The following is an 18,417-nucleotide window of genomic DNA, read 5'->3' as shown; positions in this document are numbered from 1 at the left end:
GTCTGTTTTTCACTCATGCTTCCTCCATTTAGGGTCTTATTTAACCTTTAATCAAATACATTTGAGTGGTTGAACACTTTGGAGAATTTGGGTCGTCATTTCTCTTAAGGAGGTGGTGGTGGGTCCTGAGGCCAAACCAGTTGAGAACCACAGATTTAGAAAATGAGAAAAGGACGGTTTGTAAGGTGTGTTAGGTTACTCACATATAACATTTAAAATTCACATCGTTTTCCTTCAGTTGGTAGTAAATATAACTGAAACAACAGCATTCTCATTTGTCTGTTTGTTTCAGAGGAAATCAAGGCTTGAAATTTCTACTGATCAGTTATGAAATAACACAGCATCAAAAGAAAACAGATTACAAGGTTTTACACTCAAACATTAAAACATAAAGTCCAATTAGAATGGCTGGTTTACAGTAAAAAAATAAATAATCAAGTCAGAGGAAATGTATAGCATTAATTCACTGAAATAACTTGACTGTAAGTACTAAAGTTACTGACATATTTTTCACAAGGTGAAAATGTTTATCCATATACCAGTTCTTCAGATACAGCTGGAGCTGTTCTCTATGTGGTTGTGATATCATAAATAAACGGGGTCAAGGACGATTAAGCAGGTATTTAAACTGAGCTAGCTAATAATAAATGAAAGCTAAATTGAACTTGCTACATAGCACCTTTTTGGTACTACTGGCTTTAGAAACATTTAACAAACAGACACACTCTTTTGGGAAATGAGTGAAAGCTAGAGGAAAATAAAGCGAATAGATCACTGGGATATAGAGAAACATCTTGACCCCTACACCCTGACTCAGAAGTTTATTTTCACTCATCAAACTTGGCTTTTGTGTAAGTGTGGGCCTTCAGAATTTATTTCTGGTACTTCCCTGGCATTGAAATCACGTAGATATAAATATTGACATGTCAGTGTCCAAACACCTTTGCATCTTTAGTTGGAAGTGTGTCAAACTCAAATGTCCAAAACCTAAGCAATATTCTTCTTTCCCATTTTGTTTTCTTCCGCTGTCAACAGCCACGCTTCAAAACATGTTTTTGATATGTTACCGCCTGAACTTCAAAACATGGTACAGACATTAAATACTCAAGAAATTGTATATAAGAAGTTGTTTTTAACCAGATGGCTGTTTTTGCCATTGGACAAACATGGATCAAACATATTAACCTACACCTCCAGAAATTACCCATGCTTCATAACATTTTGACACTCAGTCCAGCTGAGGGGAAGCAGTCATGTTGAAAAGTGATGTCAGTGCATGCACTTAATCAGGGGCATCCATAGACTGTAAAAAGACTTGGACAAAGCCTGTGTGACGTCAGCCGTTTGATTACAACAGGTGGACTCAAACAGCTTTTGAAGCCAATCTGTGGCAGCCTCCGTATTGAAATCACTGTTTCAACCAAACTTTGGATCAACCTAACGGCAGACAAGAGCCCGCCCACTGAGAATGACTTCCTGTCAGGTAAGCAATCACTAAAGCTAGCCTTCTGGTGGTAGCGTCTGTCTATCAAGCTATCTGTCAATCAAATGAGACCCGCCAATCAGTGCACAGTGAGGTTTTTCCTAAATATTATCTAAACGATTATGTTAAAAAAAAAAAAAAGAAAATCCACCCCCAGTACAGAGAGAGGACATGAAGACATTAGCTAATGAGACACGTTTTGTTTTTTGTACCAGGCTCCTTTGAACTACTTTTAATAGCCAAATTACAAAACTAATTCAAATGTTAAACACCTATAATAATGCATGGTCAATACTTTAATTTTACTTTACAATACTTTAATAACTACTGTAAAATATACACAAAAAAGCAAATACTCACAGACTTTGAATGCTCTCTACCCGATCTCTTCTTGCAGCTTTACCAGTTAAAGGCGCATTAGATAAATATCATGGATGCTGAAAGTAAAACAGTCCAGTCTTAACATTTCAGGGTGCATTCACACCTACGTCATTTGGACCAGACTTTCAGACTTTTAAGTTTGATCCGAACCTAAATGATAGGTATGAAACCTCCCCTGGACCTCTGTCTGCACCAAACAGCCAGACCTTGGTCCGACCAAAAGAGGTGGTCACTGTCTGAACAAAACTAAACCACTATCAGCTCCATGCCCAGTTTGAAAGCATTATTTTGATTATTATTATTATCATTATTATTATGATTATTGTTGGCATTGCTTCTACTTATGACAGCGATGGATGGCAATCAGAGCGTAGTGCTAAATGAGTTAAGTATGCTCATGACCTTCAGAATGAGATGTTTCAACGAAAAAAAAAAAAAGTTAGTTGAACGAAAACTTGATAAACATGTAAAAATGAGGGTCTGTATCCAAAAAGATTATCATCTAACCTGTACTTAGCAAGCAGTCATGATGTTAGTGGAAACAGTATGGCTTACACAACTAAACATGCATCAAACAGCTATATAAAAGTAAGGGAAAACACAAAAAACATAAAAGATAGCACCTCAAGAGAACTTTAGATTTCTGCCCATCAAAGATGTGCCAACTCAAGCCAAAAAAACACGGGTCCTAGGTCTACAGACCTAAATCTGCCATCCACAAACTGCTGCAACTTGTTTAATTGCAATGCTCCTCTACTTCGTTGGGTGGCGTTGTTGCGAAAAACATAGGTCCTAGAGCTACGGTCCTGAATCTGCGGTCCTGAAACTGCTGCCTGCGAGCCTGCAGATACATACTATTGCCCTGGCATGACTGTTTTGTTTACCTGCTGTTCTCAGGTCAGATGAAAAGAGTTTAGGACGTTGTATAAGCGGAGTTAAATGCAGACAGCACCCCCTACTGTTTAAACAGAGTATTGCGACACAAACTGTGCTGAATCGATTTAAATACCCCATTATTTGTAGTTATTTTTAGCCGATTCAGGATTTATCCTCACATCCCTAACAGGCAGCACAATCATTTATATGGACAAAGTACAATAAACTTTTCATCTGTACAGAATCCTACAGAGAGGTGAATCCTCTTAGTCCTCAGTGCCCTGACAACATGCTGATATGTTTCTGTATCTTTGTAAGTGCGTCTTTGTGTTTCCTCCTTTGCTTCCCCCCATCCTCGTCCAGGCTCTTTTATTCCCTCCTGAGCAGCTCTGTCACCCATGTCGCTAGGGGACAAGGAGAACGTGGCGTTTTCCCTGGATCAAAAATTTACGAGCAATTAAAAGTCGTCCGACGCCCGACATCCATCAGCCCTGCGTGCTGCTGCCAGGCTGGGTGAGGGGGACTCGCAGTAAACCACAGGCTATATACTTTTATATCTGTTTTCCCTCCAAAGAGGGAAGGTTATGACAAAATTATGTTTTACTGTCCGCTGTTTCCCGACCGATGTAGACATCTTTCACAGAACAGGCCTGTTGGAGGTCAGAGTCCCTGGGAAGGAGGATGGCTCGGAGAAATATGTTTGTGAGTAAAAATATGTGTTGAGTTTATGTTTGGTGATTTTTTTAACTACCATTGACAGAAGCCTTTAACACAATAGGAATAACACAGTTTTTTTCTCCTCTGGCCCATCAGTTACAGAGGAAAGAGTGACCTAATTATACTGTTGTTTATAACTGCAGAGCTCTGATTTATTTCCTGGTGCTGACGTCATTTCAACACCTCTCCAATAAAAGCTCAAAGACACATTTTCTGTATTCAAACGCACAAACACAGGCACTCACGCACAATGATCCATTGCGACACACCTAATACACAAAAAAGCGCACAAACCCTCATACATCAACGCAGTCACTCTTTCTCTTTTTCTGGCTGCTCATGACAGGCCCAGACTCATTTGCATCCTTAATTGTGTTGTAATGTACTTTTAATTTGAAAATGGAGGCAATTAATTATTTTGATATGGAACAAAATGCCGCAAATGTAAACACACTAATGGTTCTCGGCGAACAGAGAATCATTTTTCAAAAGAGGGATTGAATCTTATCTAATGTTTTAATGCTGTACTATTTTTTCTTTGTAAGATATCACTTTAGCACTCACGCATTCTCCTTGATATTCACTTTGTCTTTGCACAGAGGGCAGCATTTCTTTGATCTGCTCTGCTGCTGCTATTTTCCATCTAAATCTCCCACAGGATCATTACTGTAGTTTCACCTATGCTATCAGAGGAGATTAAATGAAATTAAGCCTGTTTGGACATTCTGCTCTCTTCCATACGTCATACCTTCGCTGCAAGCTGCTAACACCACTCTCCACTTTCTATTTCTGGGTCAGAGAGGCTTCAAGTGGAGATGTGAATCGCAGATTAATTTTTTTCCCTCCGTCTACCATGTGATCAATAGGTGTCAGTGTTCAAAGGATAGCGAGCAATGCCGGAGGAGGGGAGAGAAGGAGAGAGGGGTAGAAGAGAGGGAGATCCATTTGTATGGGCCATGGAAAAAAAAAAATGACACTTTCACTCCTTCAACCTGATAAACTTCCCAGAGAGAGGAACAGGATGAATGTGTGTTATTTTTTTCCTCTTTTCGCCCATTTTCCATCAAGTTTTCTCCCTCATTCCCTCTCCAACCCCTCTTTCTCATGCACACAAATTTCTGTCTTCTTATATCTCTAAACCCCACACCCAACCACCACCCCTCACCCCAATCTCTCTCAATCTACCCCTTCTGAATCCCCTGAGGGTGCTAGGAGCTCACTGACATCACAGCCAGGCTGGCAATGGCCTATAAATTATGAGTGACAAGTCTTTGGACCAATAAAAGCACCACCATATTTCATGCACAGTAAATCTGATTGCAGATTGCCGTGGCGTGTGGCGGATGACATGTTTATTGTCGTCATGGCGGTGGGAGCTGAAGGGGGAGACGGTTGAGGGGGGAGGAGGGGTTGCTCCCCAACATCAGAATTTCTGAAGCTCCAAGTCTATATGGAGGTCAAACAGATGGGAACTCAGGGATGTGGGGAACCCCGTCCATCCACCAAAGAACCCCCACAAATCCTTCACACACATACGACACAGTGAAGCATATACACACAAGCATACATCCACACTCATCAGTGCCAACATACAACATCTAAGAGCCATCTATTTCTGCTGCTATTACAAAGACGGCGACTCCTTTCTCTGCAACCATCTGTCCTCAAGCCACATCCTCCACACATGGGAAACTTTTGCATACGACATCACCTAAAGATTTAAACTTTCACAAAATTCTAAGATCTTCAATATCGAATGCAATAGAGATGCGCCTGAATAGCTGCTTAAACGTTAAAATTTCAGATCCCTCTTTCTTGGGCTCCAGAATTATGATTCATTAAACTAATTAATAACAGTTTTATTATTTCAGGCTCACAATCCAAGGCCCAATGCTTTTTCAAAACAAGTGATTCTCAGCTGGTGGGTCGGGACCCAAAAGTGAGTCACAGAGCAGTTTTCAGTGGGTCACCACTAGGTGTCTGAAAAAAACATGGTGGCATAAGTCCTGAAGTCCTTATTGGACATGCAACAATATATTTTATTTTACCCTGCTTCACTGTGAAATTGGGTAAATTTAAATGTTTGAGCAATATTTCAACAAATTTACGTCCTCTTCTTGCAATAAATGGCTACTTTTCCCATGATAATGAAGTAATTTCACAAGTTCTCTAGAAAACTGGCAAAAATTGACACATAAAGGTGGGAAAAGAGGGTATAAAATTTGTCATTTTTTCCCTTTGCTTTTTTTTATATCAGGTGTTTTGGTCAAACCGTGCCCCAAACCGCAACATATTCAATTAACTAAACATGCATTGCTGAACATATTTTCGAAACTTGGGTCGCAATTTGTCGAAAGACAGATTGGTGGGTCCTGAGGCTGGACCAGTTGAGGACCACTGGTCTAAACTGTAGCGCTGCTGGCCACCACTAGTAGCCACAGCAGCTGTTCTTAATGACTTACTGCCACTTTGCTCTTGATAAAAATAGCTGCTATAGCATTGATAGAACATTGTAGGATTAGGAATAATGTTAAAAACTCACAGACAGCTCAGTGAACAAGTAAAGTCATTACCTTGTGTTATGAAACATTTACTGTTTTTACTGTTCCCTTTAGGAATGGACTGTAAAACGGTGATACTGTATCACTAAGTCTTAAAAACTAGCCATGTTATTGCTAGAATTACAGACATGAAGACGGTGCCGTGTCATGAGCACATGTTCATAATAAATGCCTTGAGAGTATATGTCCATTCCCACCAGCAGCACCACTGTCTGTGTGTGAAGATGCTTTAAAAGTGATGGCAGAACTCCTGGTAATGATGGACCAATTTGGCAAACGATAAACGCGACCATACATGAGGGCACATAGACACTTGGCGCCATGGCCTCGCACAGTGCTGGCACAGGGCTACATGGCATCACGGACATCTTAAAAGTCCAACTGTTAAATGCTGAACACTAACTATACTGTGATCCACAACAGTGTCTATAACCACATGCGCTGCATCCTGCAGCAGCAGCAATGTTAGGCACAATATAAAACAATGACAGGTTTTTAAAAAAATTTTCAAACTTATTTCTACTCATTTTTATGTGAAATGGATGAAGTTAATCTATGTTTGTTGATTATTACTTTTATAAGCTTCCCATAACATGGACTCATGGCTGGATGTAGCTCAGCATTGTTGCGCTGTGCAGAAATATTATTGAAGGCCAATCTCTATGTTTAAATCACACTGAACTTTAGTTCACATTCCCAAATCCTACAAGATATTATTTGATTATCATTTCTCATATTACCTCCTGGAAAGAGGGGAGGGAAGAAAGAAAAGAGTATGCACTATAGACAGAGAAGAAAAAAAGAGGAACTTTGATTGCACCTCTGTAATGCAGTAACTGTTTAGGGCAGTGTCCATAGCCGGCTTTATTAGTGCTAGCAGTGCTTATTTTCAATTCAAAACCAATGTAGTCCAGTGTTCTGAGTGCTCAGCGGAAAACATGCCCTCAGCGTCAGCTGTTTTTGTTGCCACACTCAAAGAGCTCTAAGATGGAAACTTAAATTTTTGGAGCAGTGCGCTCATCAATGTCACTTCTCCCTTACTTGCCAATCAAAATCATGAAGGGGCGGGACATCTGACCATAGCAGAAGAGAAACCAATCCGACTCTGCTTTTTCTGCATTTGTTCTAGGGTAGTTTTCAGGTCTGCAGCTGCTGCCCGTGTAAGAACAGGAATTCTTTACATTGTCTGCGTGTCTTCTGTCTGATATTTCCTTGACATATGGAAATATGAAGCACATAGAGCTTTCTATAACAACATTACCGATTCTACCAAGGACAGCGGGACTTACATTTTGTAACATAGTAACAATAAGCGCTGGTGAGAAGCACTCTGCGCTGTGCCGCTGCAAGAGAGGCCGGCTATGAACACATAGACAATCTTGTGTGGGCGCGATACTTCAAATGCAAATTACTTCCAGTGATCCTTTAAATGTTGCCTTGTAAACGTTTTTTTTTTTTTACTTTAGTGTTTTGATAAAGGATTAAATAAAGCACCTCTAGAGGCACACGCTTTGCTCACCAGCCTGCCTGTGTATGCCGATTAGTGCCTGTATAATGTGGTTTTAACACCTGGTAATACCGTATACCCCAGTAAACTTTGGGGAGGGTATGACAGTATTAAAAACATGAGCAACGAGCCACACCGAAAGCTTGTCTAGCAAAGAAGTTTTTGCACATCACTCACGCTGCCTTGGCATCGGTTTTATTCAACAAAAAGCTCTGCCATTAATATTCTACAGTGGTGGTAACCTGCCAGCTCATATGTACCATGTCATTTTGTCTTGTTGCTCTGATTGGCCCATCATAAATGTGACAGACAGGATGACCTTTCAATCACTTTCCAAAGATTTTTGAAAAGTCCTCCCCTTCCCAAACACTTGCTATCGGAGCTTCCTAAATAAATCTAAAATATATCCATGCAATTGATCTACAGCATGAACACTCAGGTGTCCTTTCTTTCTTAGACCACATTGTAGAAGACAAAGGAACGACTGCACTCATAGAGCATATACCTGCTGAAAAAGGAACAAAGCCTTATCCCCTCTCACATCTCTAACATCCGGCTATAACAGCATTCAACGTTGTCTTCAATTTTCTTAAACATGGATTCTCTCATTACTGATATCATATCTAATCTTTAATGTATTGTAACAACCTCGTTGATGGTAAGTGACCCTGCGCTCATTGCACTGTCTAGTCCATCCGTCCTCGCCCATGCAATAAACCATTCTTCATAATTAGCCTGCAGTATGATCTGGGCATTACAAGTCCTCTGCCACAGCCCCTAAATGGACAGATTTCAACCGACGCCCGCTGGTGTGATCGGCATCATTATATTTTAATTAATCCATTCTTCTCACAGCAACACAGTAATTACAATCTATTTTACGACACGGCATGCTGGGAAAGAGGGGATGGAGTAGAGGAATAGAAAGGCACTGAGAGGAAATAACAGCAAGAAAAGGGAAAAGATGTAGAGAGGAAAGGCGGGAAAGGAAATTAGAAGAAAAGGTGAAGAGCGAGAAGAAGAACAGAAAAAAACAAATGCTATGACTGATCACCGTCATGTCATCACCTGGCTGACGTTGTAAAAGCATTGTAAAAGCATTATACGATGTCTGGAGGAGCATGGGGCTCTCTCTCTCTGTCTCTCTCTCACTCAGATTCATGCCTCATACAGTCAGAAGGAGAAGCTCCATTTCCTCCAGCCTCTGTCTATATAAATCAGAGCAGGTACGGACACTCAGACACGCTGTGGGTGTGATAATAACATTAGAGGATTACAATGACACTCCTTCCTGGACAAGATCACCTGTCTCAACTGTCATAAAACAGCTGCTTTTTGCAGTTTAAGCGCTTTATATGAGGAGAGAGCGTAGGTGTGTGTGCGTGCACGTTTAAGTAGTGAGCGTGCATGGGGGCAAACACAGCATTGAACAAGTGGAGGCTTAAACTGCCAGTGGGATCCATGCAGGACTTTTCAGCTGGGCAGTTTCCTACAAGTATCACCTGATCTCTTTAGTTTAAATCCGTTTCCTGCAGTAAACTTGACCTCTCTCCTAATTCAGTGCATCCTTTTAAACAAGCAGTGGAACTCCTCTGTGCAGCAGTGACTGGAAGAGTGGACAAGAAACATACAGGGCACTTAAGGTGCTTCATGCAGGCATTAATTCACCTGAAATTATCACAGCTAGAGATCATATAGAGATAATTACAGTAATTTTACAATCCATAACCACAACCACAGTCTCCCTGTGTACACCAGAGACGACTAATTCAATAAACAATCACAAACTTCCAACAGGAGTAAACACCTTTAGGGGGACTGTGCCATATTGCACAGATGGATAAATTACACCTTAAACACCGATAGAGCACCATGCACCATAAAGCAGTAGTGTAACATATAAAAGCTTTCCATTAAATCATAATTATCCCCCTTTATATAGTATAACCTTACATGTAAAAGACTCCCTAGGCCTGTACTACCAAGTAGAGGCTGGACAATTTAGGAAAAAAGATGCCATTATTTTGGCTCATACTGCAAATTTGTAATAAATTGTTGAATTGAAGGAATTATTTTCTATTTCAAATAGCAAAAACACACAAAAATAAGGACAATAGAGTTTTTCAATCTACTGTAGACAAGACACAAACCTCTACTACCAACAAAAGTATAAAGCTGGTGTTTTATAGGATGAATATGGTTAAACAGTTACATTTGTTTTTCAAATTTGCCGCCGTAAGATTTACAACTTAGTTAAACCTTAAGTTGCCTATAGTTTTTAATAAAAACTTGAAAACTTGATTTCAATGGACTTGAAATCCCAGTCTATAAAGCTCTTTTAAACTGTAATGAACCTCTTGCCACTAGAGGCCACAGTAGCTTCTGTTAATGGCCGCTGCCTTTCTGTCTGAGCTCTACCCTGGCACTCCACCGGACGTAAATATGAGGAGCTTAGAAGTTAGCATATAGTAGGAAAAGCATGATATCACTGTTTTTTAAAGAGGGGGTATTATATTTTTCTGATTTTTAAAACATATATATAAAGTCACAATGTTGGGTGTCCATACTTCACGTGTGCAAATTTTAAAACTGCAAGATAAACATATGTGGCAGATAATCTTGGAATTAGAGTGTAAACTGATGAAAACAGTTCGTTGGGGATCTCTCTGAGATCTCTCCAAGATCTTCCCGAGACGAGATTTCGATGGAGCGAACTGATGAGGTCATCGCAATAGGATCTCCTGACTGGTTCCTCTGTGCCGCTGGCAAAGCAGGACAGACCACCCCCACAAGATGAACAGAGATGAATAAATACACCGCTAAATGCGGCGAGGGGTAAGTCCACCATTATCAAAGCCATTTAGTAACACAGTAATTAAACACTTACCAAACAGATATGTCCTGCTCTATCCTTTGCTGCTGCTGGTTTTCTTCCCCCTCTCTCTCCAAACTATCAGGGTCAGACTCCTGGTCTAACGCGTACGGACGTACAGTGCTTAACTAATTTATTAGACACCTGTCATATTTGTCTCAAAGACCATCCAGCATCATGAAGTGCTTTAATGCGGACTCTTTCATTTTCAGTGAGCTCTCCACGTTTTACCATTTTAAACGGGAATGAGGAATTTCAAACTGAATTCACCCAAATTTGAGCCGGCTTACTGGGCTTCTCTGAGAAGTCAGAAATGAATCAAGCATAACATTCAACCACTAAAACTCATTTTTCTCTTCAGGAATGCAAGTGAATAACTATAATTTGACATATTAATGTGCTTAACTATTTTTTCAGTTTTTTTTGTAAATTAGTACATTTGAAAAGTTCATGGATAACAATAATAATTATATTTTAGCATTAAAAATATCATTTGGGTTAAAGAGCTTCTACATATTGGTGTATTAACCATTGCAGAAACATAAAAAATGATTTTGGTAATTACCAATGCTGTTCATTTAGGGCAGCTGTGGCATAAACCTCACTTTGGTTAGGATTAGGGTGGTCTAATAAATCACAAGTACTAGTGTAGCAACATCGCCACATTGGAGGGGGTGGGCACAAAACATTGAGTCCTGCCACAGGCCAGCCTCCGGAAAATCGGCCAATCGGAGGAAAGCAGGTCCGTGTTAAAGAGACAGCAGCGAAAACGAAGTGTTTCAGACGGATTTAATTTTGTAATACCATGACATGACATTGTAATACCAAGGGTTTTTCAGGACGCCAGTGTGAGAAACATGAGGAGTTTTTTGAGCTGTAAACCATGTGAAGCTACCACGTGGGTATCAGAGATGGTGTAAAGCCTTGAAAAAAAGTGAGCTCTCGCTAAAGCAGTTTCTGGTCTGAAAACAAATCATAGTGCTTGATCACCCTCTCTATCACCTGATCTAGCACTGTGTGACTTTTTCCTAAGAGCAAATCTGTGCTCAAAGATTTTGAGTCTTTGTCAGAAGTGAAGAAAAGAACGACAGAGGTTCTGAGACAACGGTCTGAAGAAAACCTATTGCTTTGATTAGTAGAAGACCTGAATGCAGAAGGAGAGTATATTGCAGGAGAACAACATTGAAAAATGTCTATTTTCAATAAAATTGTATTGCAGTATTATTCTTGCTTTTTAATAGCCATATCTCATATTTCCCACAACAAGAAATGATGGTTTTTAACAGAATCTAGACTAAATTCACACAGCTGTGGCATCATATACAAGAAGAACAACTGAAAAGTGTTGATTTTCAAATTAAAGCTTTATATGTATTGATTATCTTTAGTGCATAAGAATAATTTCAATGGCTGAATATCTTTAGATTTATTCCTTAAATTAGTTATCTTCTGACAAGTGATATCCCTGGCGGTTTAAGACATAATATTTCAGTTGCAGCTTTAGCCTTACTGAGTATGAGTCTTACAAAAATTAATATGAAAATATAACTACAAGAGAAGTAAGCTTAGTGTTAGGTCTGGGCAACATGGCCTTAAAATTACATTGCGGTATTCTTTTGCCCTTCACAGTAACTGTGTAATGTCATGGTATTACAAAATTAAAATAGATAATAACATTAAATGCATATTTTCAAGGGTTTAACCCATTGTCCCCCTAAAACAAACCTGTGATGGCATACTAAAGGCATGTCTGAGCACAAGATCATAGAAAAAGTTTTGTAGAACTCTTCCTGTGTTTACATCTTTAGAACTGAACCTGTAGTTTTAAGTTTCTTTCCTCATTTGCTGAGGCGTGTTGAGCTGCTACTTAAAACACCATATTTTTTTCCTAAAGTGGGCTTTTACAATAAAAGCAATCAGGAAAAACAACAACTAAAGACTTAAATGGGAAGGATTTGTCAGCAATACCATGTTTAGCATTAATCCAGCAAATTTGTGATAATACAGAGTCTACAGCTGCTTCTCCAGCCTCATTTATCACCCCGCCCACTTCTTTGAATCATCATGGACTTAAAACAAACAAATCATCAGTTTAAACACATCTTTAAAAGTTGTTTAAGTTGTTGTAATATGAGTTGCTAATGCTCTGGGCAAAAGAAGACCCATCTTGAGCCCAGCCCATATCTAAGCCTCTGACAGGACAATGAAGATGTAGTGCAAAGCAAACACTCGCTTCATGTTGCTGCTATTACAGACATCAATCTTCAGGAGCAGAGAACACTCCTATTACGCTAATACTGTTCTCCACATTCATTATACAGATACAAGATGGTGACATTCGGCTTGTTATACAACTGCTCTTTAGTGTCAGAGCAAAACATGATGACCATTGGACTCAGACTGAGCTGCTGTCTGCCATGTGGTCCTGTTACACAAACGGCAGCATCGTTTTACGCTCCACATCACAGCACGAGAGTTTAAACTGACGATGGCTGTGTTGTAAAAATCTATACCACGGCAGAAATCTTACCAGTGGCGGTATTGGTACCAGTAAACCCCTATCACCCGCTCTTCTCCCCATGATAAGCTCAAAGACCTCTGTGATCAAGAGACCTGATTGGTCAGTAGGTGGAGATTCATACTGGTTGAACTCTTGTTTCCAGCATAGTTACTTTGTGATGTAAAAATAAACCATCCTCATAGTTCTGAGAACCCAGAGTTAACCCTTAAGTTACCAAAAAAATATGCACTGTGGTACAGGCCCCAGTGCTTTAAAGACCCTGTAAAGTGAAATCCAAAGTTTGTGTCTTAACACACTAGATAAGTTGGAATATGGTTGCTGAAAACACATGAAAACACTGAGATCTACATGTGACTGTATTTTTGATGAGGACTGCCGTCTTTTGTTCATTGTGAGGTAAATTTGCCAAATCTATCACCCACAGTGGCTTCTGGATCATTTAAAGCTTTGGTTCCCAACCTGGGGTCCGCACCATAGATCTTGGGGTGGGGGGGCTGAGGCTGGCAAAATTAGATTTGCAAATATTGACGAAAACCATGATAAAGCAGTCATTAAGTAGTTCATACAAAGGTCTTTTGATAAGAAAAGCATGCATAGGCATTTTTTAGGGTTTTATCAGTGACACAATTAAAATCTATGTTGATTTTTGGCGGCAGTGTGACACTTTTTGAAATGGTTGGGAAACACTGATTTAAAGCATCATAACAGAGAGATTTGATCCAGAAAGCGGACTTTGTATCACCTCTAGCACAGAGCCAGGCAGCTGTGGTTTAATGATAAGGTCAATGTAAGGACAAGGGGCAGGCTAATGGTGTGAGTGCTTTTCTCCATTCAGATTGTAGCATTTTTTTTAAATTTGAGAGGATTATATTTCACCTGATTGGGCCTGGCTTCAGCTCATTCAACAGACACACCCACACCATCCTAGAACAGATTTTACTGCCTCATTTTTCATGATTTTGAAGCTTAATTTTTCCAAACCTAAAGATGTTTTATTTGACTGAAATTTGACCTGGGGGTTCGGTGGCTTGTCATACAACAAATGTAAATACAGATATATTTTCACTTTACAGGGTCTTTAAGTTTGTTCTATTTTTTTTTTAATCAAGCAACAACCTCTGGTGCTGAAAATGAAGCAGGAAAGTTGAAAAACTGCCGTTTCTCCAGTGTCCACTTGAGGCACCAGAAGTCATGTTGAAATGCCCATTTTTACATCAGAAACACACAATTTAATCAATATTGTTTTTGTTTATGAGAACATACAATGCAGAGGCAGAGTGTTTTTCATAACTCATTGTATGTGGTTTAAAGAAGGACATGAGTTTAGACTGATTTGATGACAAACCACCTCTACTTCACTGCTCATAGCTAACAAATAACTCAAACTAGCAATAACAACACATCATCACCTCAATCTGACCTGTAGTGAAGCTTTACTGTTTTAGAAATATTCCTATAGCTTTTTAAAGAGAGTATGAAGAATGCCCTATGTTGTTGTAGATGTAATAATAACATAAGGCTTCTTTATATCTACCTGAAGGTTAACACTAGTGATGCATGGTAAGTATTATTTTGATGTGTTTATGCACATCTGGGGGTAAGAAGGGGTTAATATGTAATGAGCAAGATATTTATAACTAATTTTAACTAATATCACTCATGTTTTTTTTAAAAAAAAAAGAACTACTCTGACTTTATAACTGTTATTATAGTTAACTTTTTTTAGTTAAACATTTGTGTACCAAGTACAACATTCACAAACAACTGACATAGGTTTTCCCCCATAACACCAAATGATAAAAGGCTGTTATGTTTAACAAATGGAGATATTTGGGGGTCTGTTTTTTTTTCCTTTTTTTTTTGCTGCTTAAGCCAGAATTAAAGCTGATGTTTTACATTAAAATTAAAAATATGCACTGACATAAGTCATATCAGAGATAGTTTAAGAATGTAAAGTCCACCGTGGTCTGTGGCTAAACTTCTGTTCCTAACGTTGATCAGACTGAATGAAACCACATCAAACAGAGCAGGCAGGTATACGTCTATGAAAGTAGCGATGGCTCAGGAGACTGTCAGGCTGATTTGTTATTATAACGTTGCGCCTTTTGGGTCTGGCAAACTTTCTGCAGTTTTCAATGCCTGCTTACGTTCAGTGCTCTGCCTGGTATTAGCTGTTGACTCGGTCGTAATGCCCGCGGCTGAGGTTAGCGGCTGCTGCCGCTTCGTTATAACGTTGTCAGGATGATGACTCTCAAGTCACTTACAAGATCCGTCGAGGACTTCTTTCTACTCTTTGCGACCTTTGCAGGGAAAATTCTACACACACGGTCGTGTTATCCTTCCCGTAAATACTGAATAACGCCACCGTGTTGTTAGCATTTTAGCAGAGGGGCTGCTTCCTCTTCTTCTCTGGTGCTTAACATCGGGTTGTGTACTGCGGCACCACCTGCCGTTTCGGAATGTGTTATCTCTAGAGAAAGAAAAACACCACTCCCGTGCTGACAAAAATATATGTTATCTGGGCTAGTCGTCATTATATCAGACTTACCGTAATGACGTAATAATTTCCTGTTATCGGCCCGATAAGTATCGGCCCAATAGTTATCAAGCACCCCAGTTAACACTCTTAATACTGAGATTTCTGCACTTTTTAAAATTCTGTATGCTTAAATAAGCTAAGCTACTGTTAGTTTCAGCCCTTATTGTTGTAAAGAAATGAGTGAAAAATCAATCCCATAGAAATAAGAGAAACCAGACCTAATACACAAGTCATGTGATATCTACACTTATCAGAAGTGATGATACGTTGTGACATGTTTGTGCTTAAAACCAGCCGCTGTGTATGTGGGGGCTTCACAGTACCTATGGTGAACATGGTATCCCTCTGCGTTGATGTTCCAGCCTGGCTCTTTGGGGTCGGGGATCTTTGCTGTCTTGGCGATCAAATGCTGAACATCCCTCCATGTCAGTGCAGGACTGGGGCGAGAGACATGAAACAGAATTTCATCAAACGCATCCTTCCTTCAGCCATGTTCTACATGGACTGAAACCACAGAGGAAGCACTTCAACTCTGCGTGGTACTCTAAAGAGAAACCTGCAGGGAGCAGAATACGAGCTCTAGTCTTGTGCAGAAAAAAAGGGCTTGAGGACTGTTTTATTAGGGTTTAAGGCACATTCTATCATGCATGCATGTTATGCTTAGACTATGTTAATGCTCAAGTTTATTGACACATAAACTGCTGCGATGAGACACTGTCATGGCTTTACAGCAGGTCCTCTAGACATGAAAGCACCTGTTTAAGTCAAGCTAGGATTTTAATAATGGTGTCAGTAAAAATGTGAATTCAAGAAAGAACATTTGAGACTTTAACAAAAGAGCCTAGAGAGTCGAATGTAGAAAAAGTCTTCTTTTTAATCCCAGGCAGGGGAATTCTAATAGAGCGGACTCAAGTGTCATGTCAAGCAATATACTAATGGAATCCAATTAAGACCTTTAAACTGCGCCGAGAGCTGGAGGATATTAGCTCAGTTTTCTATAACAAAAGACCAAAGGGTCGTCAACGAGGGCTTTTTCAGGATATAAAAAGCATAAAGGAAATTGGGTTTTTCTGCTTTATCCACTCATTATTGTTCCCTAAGAAAATGAGTTGAATTGAGTAAAAGAAAACCGCTTGGCCACCCATTCTGAACAGCCTTTTCTCTTCCTGAGGGGAAAAAATGGTTCTACTGTTTGCTTAAGATCTGCACATGGACCGCCATTTCTCCATTTCAGGAACAGAATGAAGGTAATTTCAGGTGTGCAACACAGTTTGACTCCATATTCCCATCATTAATGACACAACTCCAACACATCATGCGCGTCAGTTCAGCCACTTTTAGGGACAATTTTACATATTTTGCATCGATTTAAAGAAAAGCTCTTAAATCACACAGGTAGCCTCTTTATCATTGTGCTGTTGAGTGTTTGACATCTCAGGAAACATCAGGCTCAAATACAAACAGAAGTATTCCAGCCACGTATTGGAAGAAAAATAAAGCAGAACAAAAGCAGGGAGAGAAGCTTTCATTAGCAGCATAAAAAAAAAAACCCCGGCAAGCAGCGAGTGCAGGCAGCTAAAACAACATGATAGGAATAATACCAGTAACACTAATAATAGACGGATAGAATGAAACAAAACACAACGCACAAACAATTATTTTAAGCTTTGATTTCAAAGGGATTGGAGTGTGTGCGTGTGTAGGGGGGAATAGGCTTTGTACTTTTGAACTGTTGCTGCTCGCTGCATGCGTCTGTGTGGATGAGTGTGCGCTCTGTATTATATATTAGCGGCAGCAGCGTGATTCTGTTGTGTGCACTCCCCCACCTCCATCATCAGCACCACCACCACCATCACCCCTCTGGTGGAATCAGAGAAACCCCCGCGGCCCCGGCTGGTTTGCATAAAGCAAACAAAATTAAATTTGCTTTGCTAAATCAAAGCATGTATGGTATTCCAAGCCTCTCTCTCTGGGACAAATTACTTCAAACGGCCTCCTTTGTATCATAACAGAATAAAAAAAAGAATCAGCCCAATCAGCGGCTCTCCAAAACCCTCGACTCGGGAATTAATTATTGAACCGAGGGCTTTTCTCCCTCCTAGCAGTCCGCGACACAGATCTATTTATTTTGGAAAAGTCGTTTTGCTCTTAAAAACACACTGTTGGCTGAAAACCCAGTTTACTGCTATCTCTCTCTCTCTCTCTCATAATGTTTTCAGTCTTCTTTGCTGCAAAGCCCCTAAAGGGACATGTGAATAGGTTTAGGCCACAAAATTAATTTGAAAACCCCACGACCAGCATCTACCATGGCGCTGGTTAAACAGAAGTATTGCTTATGCTATAATGGACTTAAGATGAACTGAGCTGTAAGCTTGTGAGGTTTCTTTCACATAGAGGTGGCATTGTTTTTCTCTGCACTCCCTCTCTGTTTCCATGCTAGACCATGTGTTTGTCCTCCTGTTGGTTTGCCAGGCTGCAAAACAACACAAAACAATTTTAGCAAAGTGTGGGACGCAGAAAACAAAAAACAGGTAAAATGAAGGATAATATGGGGTAAACTTGCCGTATGATCCCTGTTCTTTCAAATATGATTTTAGGAAGTATTTATGATAAGGAATATTCTATATGAAAGGTCTCAATCTGATTCAAATACTTTCAAGTATTTCAAAGCTACCAAATCTTGCATGATGTCAGCTGTCCTCCTCATACTTAAAGTAATCTCAAGTCAAAAAAAAAAAAAAAAAAAAAAAAACCCATACAGGTAGCTAAAGAAAATTAAATAAATAACCTGACACACCAGACAGAGTCTTTACATATCCATGGTGCTGAAAATCTCATACATCTGGACAAAACCCTATGAACAATGTTTAGGGAGGGCAGATAAAAGAATATTTTGTCTATTCCATTCATTATTGGCCAATCAGAGCAACAAAACATAACATAGAAGCAGGGGTGCAGCT

The 18,417-nt window shown here is 39.7% G+C and overlaps 1 protein-coding gene across 1 annotated transcript in view; it reads right to left on the bottom strand.

The window, feature by feature from the left end:
* Positions 1–18,417, bottom strand: part of LOC121513486 (proprotein convertase subtilisin/kexin type 4-like) — a 152,926-nt gene that overhangs the window by 97,039 nt on the left and 37,470 nt on the right. Inside the window, exon 9 of the mRNA XM_041793273.1 lies at positions 15,781–15,894. Within this exon, the coding sequence (XP_041649207.1) occupies positions 15,781–15,894 (114 nt within the window). The remainder of the gene's footprint in view (positions 1–15,780; positions 15,895–18,417) is intronic.

Source organism: Cheilinus undulatus, linkage group 8 (genome assembly GCF_018320785.1).
Source record: "Cheilinus undulatus linkage group 8, ASM1832078v1, whole genome shotgun sequence".
Lineage (NCBI taxonomy): Eukaryota > Metazoa > Chordata > Actinopteri > Labriformes > Labridae > Cheilinus > Cheilinus undulatus.
The sequence above is the reverse complement of the archived record's forward strand: the minus strand, read 5'-3'. Positions and strand labels throughout refer to the sequence as shown.